Source organism: Cryptomeria japonica, chromosome 5 (genome assembly GCF_030272615.1).
Source record: "Cryptomeria japonica chromosome 5, Sugi_1.0, whole genome shotgun sequence".
NCBI lineage: Eukaryota > Viridiplantae > Streptophyta > Pinopsida > Cupressales > Cupressaceae > Cryptomeria > Cryptomeria japonica.
In genome coordinates this window covers 933,250,191-933,263,775 of record NC_081409.1, presented here as the reverse complement: position 1 = coordinate 933,263,775, position 13,585 = coordinate 933,250,191, and the positions used below count along the sequence as shown (strand labels likewise).

The 13,585-nt window shown below is 36.5% G+C and overlaps 1 protein-coding gene across 1 annotated transcript in view; it reads left to right on the top strand.

The window, feature by feature from the left end:
- LOC131035745 (cell division cycle 5-like protein) overlaps positions 1-9,798 on the top strand; it is a 51,940-nt gene extending 42,142 nt beyond the window's left edge. Inside the window, exons 2-4 of the mRNA XM_057967484.2 lie at positions 4,554-6,281; positions 6,652-6,933; positions 7,595-9,798. Coding sequence (XP_057823467.2) covers positions 4,554-6,281; positions 6,652-6,933; positions 7,595-8,368 — 2,784 coding nt within the window. The 3' untranslated portion in view covers positions 8,369-9,798. The remainder of the gene's footprint in view (positions 1-4,553; positions 6,282-6,651; positions 6,934-7,594) is intronic.
- Positions 9,799-13,585: the final 3,787 nt, after the last annotated feature.

Below are 13,585 nucleotides of genomic sequence, written 5' to 3'. Positions count from 1 at the left end.
TTAATCAATATTTAATGATTTATTTCCTCTTTAGTATATTAATATTATTTAATGAATTTACATCACTTGATACCGTAGGGGTTATCACAAGAACCTTCTCTGTTTTGAAATAGATTTTATAAGAGATTCCATATGCCACATACCTTATGATAGTATCAATGATGGTGTCAATTATTAGTGCCCGTTGATCACCCGTGACGCCAGTTAGGGTTTCAACTTCTTTGTTCTTGATTGATTTCTTCACCAAAAGGGGTCCATTATCACATAAACCGGAAATAACAAAAATAGCTTATTTTGAAATCTGATAGGGTTTGTCTAAAATCATATGATCATCCTCAATGCAATTCAAGAGAAACTTTATTATGTCTTCATTTTCAAACTATGGGAATTCGTTTCATAAGTTTAAACCTTTATGTTCTAAATTTCTGATTTCTTGCATACCTTCACTCGACAAATAATTTCCCAATTTCCTAATTTTCTCATGATTATATTCATCGAGACGAATATCCTCATTTTTTCGAACAGTCGACTTCTTAGAATCCATAGGAAAAGATATGAAAAATACCTTATGTGCGAATTGAGCTCTTAATCTCCTGCTTTTCAGATGCTCTGCTTCTTAAACTCTTCAACGCATAATGCACAAATTGACCCAAAAATTAGATATTTAACTTGTTCGGTGTGCCTAGGATTTCGCCACCAAAAGCTATCTTATCAAAGTGACGTCATTTGATTTTTGCAATACAACATACGCAATCCACTGGAGCACACAACAACACCAACACTATAATCATAATGCATCTTTTTCACTCAAGGGGGTATTGATAGATTTGTCTATGAAAACTCCCCCTAAGCTGAAACTACTGGATCAATTTCCGGAGGAAGAAGCACCAATACTGGATTCAGGTGCAGCAGATTCAGTTGATTCTTTCCTTTTCCAGACCATGGCATTCTTCTTCTTAACTTCATTTGATTTCACCGGAGCATTCACATTCTTGCATTTGTTCGCAAAGTGTCCATACTTGTTGCAACTGTAGCACTTTACATTCCTCTGTCCCGAATTTTCTGAATTCATTCTAGATCTGCACTGATTAGCTTTATGACCAAATTTATAGCATATGCGACAATAAACTTGAAAGGGCATATTCACATGAAATCCATTCGTTCCATTCACAAACGGTCTATAGCTTCTGCTCATAACTTGATTATTGCAGTTATTAGCCTTATGTTCAAAATTTCCACATCCAAAACATTGAATATTTTGATTTACATTTCTTCTGCATTCTATAGCTTTGTGTCCAAAATAATTGCATTGAAAACAATAGCCATTAAAATGATGAATACCTTTGAGCATTAGGTTGCTGAACTGGAGGTCTGTTTGCAGCAGGTCCGGAATTCTGGACTTTTTTTTTCTAGCTTCAATCTTCTTTTCAGTCTCCATCTTTTCTTTCCATTTACCTTTGTTTTTCAAACAATCACCGGTAAATCCTAATCCTTCCTTGTCCTTGTGAGATTTTTGCATTGGCAACCGTTGATCTAATAACACATTGCTTTCACTAACTCTTGCTTCTTATTTCACCTTCTGTAATTCTTGTTCTAACTTTCCAGTTTCTTCAACCTTTAGATTAATTGCGCTCTTCAAGCTTTCTTCCACTTTCCTGCTCTCTTCTATCTGCAATTTTAAGTTCACAATAGTCTCATTCGCTTGCTTCAATTCCTTGTTAACCTCTCGATGTCTTGCTTTGAACTTCTGTATTTGTTCTCCCAGTTTCTTCATACATTCTTCATTTTCAGATTCCATGCTTTTAAGATCTTCAAGGGCTATCTACAATTCTTCATCCAACTTATATTCTCCATCTATTTCCATAGGAGCCATGTGTTCAAATCAAGATCTCCCTCAAGCGATTAAGATAAGCAGCAAGGGACTAGGTTCTGATACCAACTATTGAACAAACCGAAATACTGAGAGGTGGGGGGGGGTGGCGATTCAGTATTCCTCTAATTTATAAAACTGAAACTCATAATATCCCGATGTTTTGAAACTTAACTTAATCTCATGTTAATCTTGAAATGAAAGGTAGAACATAACATAGCCACACAAGATACACCAGATTTTTATACATGGAAAACCCAAATGAGAAAAACCACGGAGAGGGTTAACTCTCAAGAAAATATAACTAGTTATATGGAATCACAAGATTGGCTCACTGCCGGAGGGCTCACTACTCGAAGAGCTTACAACTTAGATACAACGACTTATTATCGGAAAGGCTCACTGCCAAAAAGAAGTGAACTGAGAAAATTGCATCTACATGTGTGGAATCAGTTCCAGTTAAAGTTCTGACAATACACTGACTACTTTCAACAAATTCGGTTAAGAACCTCTGCAAACCGCTTCACTATTTGACCGCACCAATCTGCCCACATTGAATCAACTCGGATGCTTACAACTTTATCCTTCTCTCATGCTATCCTTCTCCTTCGCAATATATCCTTTTTATACTCTCTCATTCACTTGCTACTTCGATGATGATTACAATCAAGAGAACCTACATATATATGTGTGTTAATTAGAAATATACATTAGGCCGACTTCAAAAACATATCCTCGAAAAGCCAAAAACAACACGCTAACTAAATGCGGCAATCACCGGAGCACAAAGTAGAACATCCGGAGAGAAATGAACCAAGATAGACCATAGTTAAGAACTGGAGGCAATAATCACGACCCAAGTCAACATTGTAAGATTCAAGATGTGACTGACGGATCATCAAATGAGTATCACCAGAAATCAAAAGAACCCGAGGGAATCGGAGCACAGGAATCTGCTCATCATTGAATACTCGAACAAACATCTGGAGAACGACTTCAGGCGCAAAGAGTCAAATGCTATGACCAACACCACAACTCACACATCCTGATACACATATTCTCATACTGTCAATACATAATTCCAGAACAATACATCAATAGCAACATCAATAGCAATAGGAGTCTGTCATCTATGACATACCTATCTTCCACTGTCTGCAACACAACATACATACCTAACTTCCACTTCAATACATCATGCATACTGTTCTTTACCATATCCGGAGCAATCCGGACCATCGGATTTGACATCAATGACAACTATAGATAAGCAATTCCAACACCTATCTTTGACTGACTTGTATAACATCCATACAGTTTACAAATTAGTTTGAAGAAGTTACAAACTGTCCTTACTAATCACCACCGATCTTCAAAGGCTATGATAATCATCAGTTTGTAATCACCAAGATACAAATGCCAAAGTATATGTAAACACTAAAAAAGAACAAAGGTTAAGTTATATGTTTTACAAATAACCTTTGAAATATTCTTAATTATGCTCGTCTCTTGTTTGAAATATCCAATCAATGTAAACAAAGAATTGTTTGCTACATGTAGACAAAACTAGAGGAAGACAATATTGAATGTTACTCTGTGTGCACATATTGTAGAACTTTTCGTCTTCAGAACTTGCATATCATGCCGACCAAACATATTATACAAAACACCATTAACATAAGTCTAAAGAATTACATCCGTCAAGTGCCAAGGTTGTGTCTGCATACCATGCATTTCCAACAGGTTTTTTTTTCTATCTCCAGAACATACCAACTCAGAAAACGAAGATGCCATACTTACTATACAGATTGTAAATAGTTAAACTATTATGTATGTCTTAATCAGTGAATGGGAGGACTATGTAAATCTTTTGTATTTCTACATCTATCTTTTTCTTTGTTTGACATCAATGATAAATTCTTCTGACAATATTTGAATCTCAATACCTTGTGCAAAAGTAGTCTTGTTTGTGGTTGTGATGCCATCTGCCTTTTCTTTTTATAATTTGCAATTGTATTTTTAATGTAGATTAATAGATAATGCTTCTTGATAAAATAATCTGAAGTATAATGTTCCCATAGCCAGTTACAAATGGGATATTCAATTGAGGATATACAAAAGAAATTGCACAATCTGGTAATTTTAATGTGTAGCCTATTTGGTTGTTTAAATGTTGTTCTTTTTGTTGGAAGGTTTTTATATCAAACCCATAGAATCATCTTGTTACCTTATATGGGAGCATGGGCCTTGGGCTGAAAACTCTTTGCAAGGACAGGGATATTTTAGTAACATAATGAAATTGAATATGAATCTTTTTGTTCCTTCAAGGTTTATGTCTCTTGGCATTTAATGTGTATGTGTGTTTAAGATACAGAGTTAGTTTACTTGAAGATTTCAATCTATGGCACATGCTTGTTTCTTGAAGTTTTTGTAGGGAACCTTTATTTATAGGCTTAAAACATCTAAAGAGGATTTTGCAAAAAATCAAATTTGGTGCAGATTTTCCTCCCCGAATTAAGCTATTTGTATTCTGCCATCATATTTATGTTTTGTAAACATGCTACTGTAAAATAAAGATGAACTATGTGATCTTTATTTTTAAAGTAAGTATCAAAGATCTTATAGAAGGTAAGCTAGAAATATCAATTATTCATTTTGAAGATTTTTGTCTGTTTGATTGCAGACAGAATGGACAAGAGAAGAGGATGAGAAGCTACTTCACCTTGCAAAACTTATGCCAACACAGTGGAGGACAATTGCACCAATTGTTGGGCGAACTCCATCTCAGTGCCTGGAACGTTATGAGAAACTTTTGGATGCGGCCTGTGTGAAGGATGAAAACTATGAACCTGCTGATGATCCTCGGAAGCTAAGGCCTGGTGAAATAGATCCTAATCCAGAATCCAAACCTGCAAGGCCTGATCCAGTTGATATGGATGAAGATGAAAAAGAGATGTTATCTGAAGCACGAGCTCGCTTAGCCAACACTCGAGGTAAAAAAGCAAAGAGAAAAGCACGAGAAAAGCAACTTGAGGAGGCAAGAAGGCTTGCCTCTCTTCAGAAACGGAGGGAATTGAAGGCAGCAGGCATTGAAGGCAAGCAGAGGAAAAGAAAGAGAAAAGGAATTGATTATAATGCAGAGATTCCATTTGAGAAGAAGCCTCCTCCGGGATTTTTTGATGTTGTTGATGAGGAAAGACAGGTCGAGCAGCCTCAGTTTCCAACTACAATAGAAGAGCTAGAAGGAAAGAGACGGGTTGATATAGAAGCTCAGTTAAGGAAACAAGATATTGCACGCAATAAAATTGTACAGAGGCATGATACACCCTCAGCTGTAATGCAGGTTAACAAGCTCAATGATCCAGAAGCAGTTAGGAAGAGATCAAAACTCATGCTTCCAGCTCCACAAATTTCAGATCGAGAGCTTGAAGAAATAGCAAAAATGGGTTATGCAAGTGACCTTGTTTTGGGGGAAGATGAACTTGCAGGCGGTAGTGGTGCTGCCCGTGACCTCCTTGCAAACTATAGTCAGACTCCACGGCTGGGCATGACACCTTTAAGAACGCCACAAAGAACTCCAGGTGGGAAAGGAGATGCCATTATGATGGAGGCTGAAAATCAAGCACGTTTAAGAGAGGCACAAACTCCACTTTTTGGGGGAGAAAATCCAGAGTTGCATCCTTCAGATTTCTCGGGAGTCACTCCCAAGAAAAAGGAGGTTCAGACTCCGAATCCTATTGCAACACCTTTGCACACTCCTGGAGCAATTGGTTTAACTCCTCGAATTGGAATGACTCCATCAAGAGAGATATCTACATTTGGCATGACTCCTAAAGGGACTCCTATTAGAGATGAGCTTCATATAAATGAAGGTATGGAAACTCCTGACAGCTCCAAGGCTGAAAGTCGAAGGCAAGCAGAGATAAGAAGGAACTTGCGAGCTGGTTTAAGTGAACTTCCTGCACCGCAGAATGAATATCAGATAGTTGCCCCTGACCCTCCAACAGATGATGTTGAAGTGGCAGAACAAATGGAAGAAGACATGTCTGATAAATTAGCTAGAGAGAAAGCAGAAGCAGCTGCAAGACAGGTAGCATTGCTTAGAAAAAGATCAAAGGTTTTGCAGAGAGGCCTTCCAAGACCTCCTGTTGCTGCTGTGGATTTAATTAGGAATTCTTTGAAAAGAATAGATGATGATAATGGTTCTCTTGCACCAGCAAACTTAATGGAGCAAGCTGATGAATTGATCAGAAAAGAACTAATGTCTTTACTGGAGCATGACATTGCGAAGTATCCATTTGAAGATGACCTTACAAAGGAGAAAAAGAAAGGCAGCAAGAATACTTCAATTGGAAGGCCACAAGTTCCTATTCCTCAAATAGATGATTTTGATGAGGGAGAACTAATAGAGGTATACCTTCCAGATTTGGTTGCCTTCAACAGTTTTAACTTTGTTAATGCATGTGATCTACTAATATCTGCCAGTAAATGATTCTTTTGTGGATTGTCATAGAAAGCTATATTCTAATCCTTCTGTTAATTTGCTTTGGCAGTATTTGTTTTTTCTAGCTTGTTTTAATGCAGAAATTAATGCATAATGAGAACAATGTTACAGCTGTTGTGAATTTCGTCAGTCACCTGTAAACCTTAGTAAATTTCGATCCAAATATTTTGTGTGAATTGTGAATCTTGATTTTTTTTAAGTTTATCAGCTTTGTCATGTAATTGATTTTTTTAATTTATGCTGACATAACTGCTTGGTTTTATTGTTTTACATCCAGGTAGCCCAGTTAATTGAAGATGAAGTCTCAATCTTAAGAGTGGGAATGGGGCATGGAGAAGCTTCAGTGGATGATTTTGCTGAAGCCCATGATGCTTGTCTGGAAGATATGATGTTCTTCCCTGGTCGTAACAGCTATGGTCTTGCAAGTGTGGCCAGTGTTACAGATAAACTTACAGCACTACAACATGAATTTGAAAATGTGCGGAATCATATGGAAAGTGGGACAAGAAAAGCTGTTCGTCTTGAGACGAAGTTGAAAATGTTGACTCAAGGCTATCAAGTATACATGATCTTTTGCCGAGACAAATATTTGTGTATCTGTTTGTGTTTCTTCCTAGAATTTTCTATTGTTAATTGTTGTCACCTCTAGTCCCATTGGCCTAATTTTGGTCATCTGTGGACATCAATATTATTTCTTTCTTTCTTTCTTTCAAAACCTTGCTGAATACCTATCATAGATTGTGACCTTGAGGCTTTCTGTAGAATTTCTGTAGAAAGGTTATGTCTTTAGCACCATGCATTTGAGAAGCATAAGGTTTAGTTGTGTACTTAGCTCGAGTTTTCAAGAAAAACATGTTTCCTTGGGATGGAATTATTATAATTATAGATGGATGACATAGTAAGTGGAAGAGAAAACCGTAACATACAAATGCCATTTATACTTTCTTTCATATCTCAAAAGAACTGAGACACTTAAAAATCGTTTTAGCATATGAGACTTGAGAGTAGGATATTTTTCTGCTCCATCGTGGTTTATAATATTAGGCTCATCTTGGGCAGTTTAGTATGCATTCCTTGTAAAGGATGCAATAGTGTTGGAGGCTAGAACTTTTTCAGCTTAGCCTTTTTGTACATGAAATTAACATTACTTTCAACCTAATTTTAGTGATACATTATTTGGCAATACTATTGTTTTTACCTTTTGTTGTTTGTGTGGGCAGGTGAGGGCTGGTAAATTGTGGACACAAATAGAGGCAGCCTTCAAACAGGCAGATACTTCTGGGACTGAACTGGAATGTTTCCGGGCATTACACAAGCAAGAGGAATTGGCAGCTTCTAACAGAAATGAAAGTTTACGAGAAGCAGTCAGTCAGCAAAAAGACCTTGAAAGAAAACTACAGATTCGATATGAAAATCTGCTTGTGGAACAGGATAACATGCAGAAATCTATACAGGAACACAATAAAAGGACAGCTGAACAAAATGATACTAGCAAAGGGGATGGCAGCAACCCTGAGCTGGCACAATTGGCTTCTCGCCAGGTTGATATAGGTAGATTAGAAACTGAGAACGTTGTGAATGACAGTAACTCCGATCTGGCACAGTGGGTCCCTCACCAGGTTGATATGGGTGGATTAGAAACTGAGAAGGTTGTGGGTGGCAGCAATCCTGAGTCAGCACAGTTGGCTTCATGCCAGGTTGATATGGGGGGATTAGAAACTGAGAAGGTTGTCACAGAAGCCTGGGTAGTTTCATCTGAAGGCAATGATATTGCTATGTCAGAGAGTAGTGAGGCTCTTGATGATCATCATTCTTTGTCACTTGTCCAGGATGGTATTGAGAAGGTTAGCACTTCTGGTCAAAACAAAGATAATGCAGAATTTTCTGAAAAGGCTACCAATATGAGGACTGATTATGCACTAAAGTTGGATGGGCTTTACTCTATTTTAGAGGATGAAAACATTGATCAAGTCCCACATGATAAGGCCAAGTAGGTGGTTGATTCAGATGAGCAGACTCCTGTTTTATGTAGTGAACATATTGAACAAGTTGTTCAGCATCAGAGTGACCTGATGGTCACATTGGATGGTCAGATTTCTGTTGCAGATGATGTGGATGCTCAACATGAAAATCAACATAGTACTGATATGGTAGCTCAGACAGAGAGTTCGAATACTGTTTTCACATATGACAATGTTTAACAATCAAGCCAACAGAATACAAACATGGTAATTCAGTCAGATGGTCAGCATGATGTTCCAATGGATGAGAATGTTGAACAAGCAAACCGACACATTACTGGCCTGGTAGCTCAGCCAGAAGTTCAGAATGATGTTTTGTTGGATGAGAATGTTGAAACAAATCAACATAATACTGACCTGGTAGCTCATTCAGACAGTCAGAATGCACTTATAAAGGATGAAGATGTTGAACGAATTGAAAAAGAGAAAGAAATGGTGGAATCATCAATACCTCCTCCAAATGATATCAGCAAAGATGTTATTGGACCCGTGAAGTTGCAGAATCCTCTTTCAAAGTTAGTTGTGGATTTGTCACTTGAAGATCTTAATACACAGGTAGAGGTTTCGGATAATATGGAACAAGGTTTTGGCAACAAGGTTGAAGATCCCCACAAACAGGTAGAGGTTTCAGATTTGGAACAATGCATTTCAGCACAGACTAATGCAGAGGTTGGCAACAAGGTTGATGCCATTGTGGATGATTGTAAAGCTAGGTTTGAAGAGCAAGTGGTTTTGTCAAAAGATGATGATGGAACACAAAATGTTATTATTGCAGAGAAGGATGAGTCCGCTTCACATACTGAGCATGTTAAACCTTCATAACAATATTTTGAAAATGACAAGGTCTTCATCTGTTTAGGTTTTGTTAGCATGAAACAAAGCTACAATCCAGAGTCGTCATTATGAAGGTGGGGTGTGGGCCATTACTTTGGGAATTAAACATTCTTCTTAGGCAAGACCTACACTGACTACTATCTGGTGGATTGCTTACTATAATTGTCTTTGAGACAGTCCATGTACTTAAAGAGTAAATTTTTTAACTTAATCCTTTGTCAGTCTTCCTAGACTATAAAAATCTAATAATTTTATTAGTTCTGTTCACGGTTGCACCAACATTGCTATATTATACCTTATGCCACTTTACGATTTTCTTTTGGGCATAGGTCAGTGACCAGTCCACTTACACCTGGGTTCACACACTTGACTAACTTGTTGAGTTTATGCTTTCTATTCACTTTGCACTTATTGAATGTAAGAAAACAGAGTGTTATTGGAGCTTTTGATACTGTTGAAGAAGTTCAAATTTTGGCTTCCTATATCAAAGTTTGACCTACTAGGGTATATATGTTGGCTATTTTGTACAATTGAAAAAAGAATTCTCCAAATTGTTGGTTTATAAACAATATGTGCCATGTTTTCATATAAAATTGACATCATGTTATTGGCTCATTTGGAGATCTTTGGGATATATGTTGAAGGTATATCTGCGTTAGAGATCAAAGATGCAACGTTCCCTATTTATCTAGTGGATTCAGTTACCTTTATCTACCTTGCATCGGTTGATTAGCTTCCGTTTTCTTTTCATGTGGCTGTCGGTGACTTTTCATGTCTATGTGGCTGTCGGTGAAGATGTGGCTGTTGGTGTCTTTTCCTCTTCCTTCATGGAGTCTCTTCACTTGCGATTCCGATTCTTTATATTCATCGCTCTTCCATTTTCGTGCTTCTTCTTCTTTGGCAGATGGATAGTTATATGTTGCTGGCTTCTCTCGTTTGTCTTGTAGCAAGTTGAGAACATTGTGTATGTAGTCTGTTCGTTCATTAATATTATATGTTTTCCGTGTTCAGAATTTTCAGACTTATGAAGGTTTATAGAATGTATATGAGATGTAGCATTTGACTTCATTGTCATGATTGATTTGTGAAGAATCAAATTTATCTTATTGTGATTGATAGTAATCTGAAACTATCAACAGTTGTATTCATTTTCAGAGATATAATAAAGTTCATTTTTGAGTGGGCTGGGTTTTTCACCCTCAGTTGGAGGGTTTTGCCAGGATAAGTTCTTGTGTTTGTGTTGTTCATAAGTTTAGTTTTCTGCTATCTATTTATTCTGGTTCAAATTTAACAATATATACATATTAATATTGATCTTTTCCTCATGTTTACTGTAAAATAAAATACTAAAACAGGTATTCATTAAATAAAAACTATGTGCTATTGTTTTCTGTCGGCTGAAACCATCTGTGATACAAATTGCCATGCTAAAGTGTTTTCCAACTAACTATATTTCCCTGTAACAATGCTTCCGAAATTGAAAGATTTAAATATATACTCAGGAATATTCATGCAGAGATTACGCTCAATGATTGTATTCAAGTTTCGAATTGTCACTGTGTTTATGTATGTTCCACTGGTTATAATCATAACTTACAGCAGCAAAGAAAGAGTACATGAATGCTATCAGACAAAGCATACAGCTCTCGTTATGCTTTATGTGTTGTTGTGGCATTTACTTTTTAAACTTTTAAATATTTTAGTTGCAATTCAATTTAATCTCTGTGCTGTCTTTATAATTCTAAATTCGTTTTTCCTGTGTTGTATCTTCATAGCTTACAGTCATCAACTATTACCATGTTGAAATATTTCTAAACCTCCGAGTGTATTTACGTTTGAACACTTCAATCAACGGTACAAGACCTTGATGTATTATAGAAATCAAATGGTTGGAACTGCCACAATGAAGATATGATTCCTGAATTGCCTTTACCATGTAACTTCCATTGATCTTTTTATCTTGCACCCTTTTGCTTAACCACAATCACAATGTAGAATTTAACAATTTAATGGCCTACTTAAACAATTTCTTTTCTTGAAAACCATATATGGTGGAGAGTTTTGTGCTTTATCCATTTTATCATGCAGGTTTATTTATATTGATAGAGCCGATCATGTTTGTTCTAACTTTATTAGACATAACTAATAATTCTATGGCCACAGAACTGAAACTTCTCAAAGATGATCATCAAACATAACAGAGCTTCTTCAAGAAGATATTCCTTGATCATTATGAAGATAAGAATATAAACCTTGGCATAATGAAGAGATTCCTAATGTAATTATTTTATTAATTAAAAGTTAATATAAAATTGCTGTAATGCATATTATGGGGTATAGGGAAAAAATATTTGATATGCTTCAGGAGCGGATTATTGTTTCTTTATACGTTTTTCAACAGAAAACAGGCGGGGGATGCATTGCATAATAGCGCTTATTGAATCATTGACCTCTTAATTGTGTTGAGATGTTTATCATATTTTCTATCCTTCCTTTTGTATGGCAAGTGAGACTAAATTTTGGCACTGAAAGTTCGACAGGCGTCTATGACTTCGATCTATTTGCAAGTATATAAGAGAATATACTTAATAAATACCTTTATAACGACTATTATTAGACATGGAATATCTTGTGAATTGGGGGGGGGGGGCGCTTTACATCGATGCATAACCAAAGTTAGGGCTTCAAATATGCGGATTGTTTGTTCCCATTCGAGCCACAATGGTAGTAGTTGCCCTACAGATCAACCTCTGGGAAGAAAAATAGCAAGTCCTAGGAAATGACCTGTTTCAATGGACGTATCCCGAATATGACTTGAGGTGTATGGTGAATGGTTGTGGGGCAATCTCGTATGATTGAAAAAATTCTAGTTCACAGTTTTGATGCTTAATTGCAATCTGTTATGTACTAGTTAAATGCAAGACGAGGACAATATTTTTGCTGGCATTACATCTTTTACATACGTGGGTGGAGGGATTAGCTTTATCATATCTTCTGAGTGGTAAAAACAGTTGATACTTTTTGACTCATTATTGCAAAGGGATAAATGTTTGATATTTTTGCTAGCTCTATTTCACCATTGTTTCTTATGATAATGTTCTAGGACGATGTTTTTATAGATACAAACTCTAGTCACATAATTAAAAAATTTGGCACCCATCTTGATAGGTAATAGTTAAATCTAGGTATTGTTGGTTTTAGAAAGTGAGAATCTGAGAAGTGCAATAGGGGATGAGATTACGCCTGCGATTCAGTCTAGGATAGGCAAACTGATGGAAATTGGGCTAGGAGTGATGTAACATAGCAGAGTGTTAAACATGCGCTAAAATCGTTCTATGCCACATGTCCATTTGCTAATGTCACTTGGGGCTTGATTTCCTTTGTGTTGAGCTCTTATTGTGCTCCTGAGGCCTGCGCTTCTTAGCCCTGGTTATTGATAGAAAATTTAATATTTAGCAAGCCATGGATTTTGGTTCAAGTTAAATCTATTTAACCATATGACCATGCCTATGTATTCTAAAATGCAAATACGTCGTGGTTGTAGAGTGCAGTAATAGGTTGGAAGAGTCTATTGATAGGCTATATCAATTTGCAAGTAGCTCCTTGTGTTGTATGGATGACCCCCTTGATTGGTGTGGTGTATAGGCTTCTCCTCATGCCTATATATTTATGTATAGGTTGTGCCTTGATGATTTAGGATTTCTTCTTCATGCTTGCACATTAGCCTTTGGCCCTTTATGTTGGCAATAAGTGCTCGATATCATCCTCTTGATGGATTTTTGATCTCTCATGATAGTGGTTTATTGTTGTAGGTAGTTGAGCATGCTAGCAAGGATGGCATATCCCATCAAGGTCATGGGTTATACAACTCCATTCTTAAATGATATCATTGAGGTGTATACATTTTGTGGTTGGTGCATTGCATTAATGGGTTAGAATTCCATGTTTGGAGTGTTTTGACTCTTCTTTTCTTGTCGTGCCTCTTTTTCCATTAATGTTTTGTTTTGACTTTGGGCTGATGTGAGATTTTGTATCTTCTCGTTAAATGCTCTTACTACTTGTGATCAACTCATGCTATTTGTGATCTTTTGGATGGTGTGTCTGACTAGTGTAGAGGTTTGAATTGTTATTTATTATATGGCTATGATGATTATATGGAGTAAATTTAACACCCAAGGACAATGTTTACACCCATCTAGACCTATTTGCTATTTGTATATACTTTGAATGAGTTGATAGCTAATCCCACAACTCCAAAAAATCACTTGCAACCAAAATGCCCATCACATTTGAAGAGAACCTATTATGAAATTTGATAGATTACAATTAATATAATGAATACTTATCAAAACATAA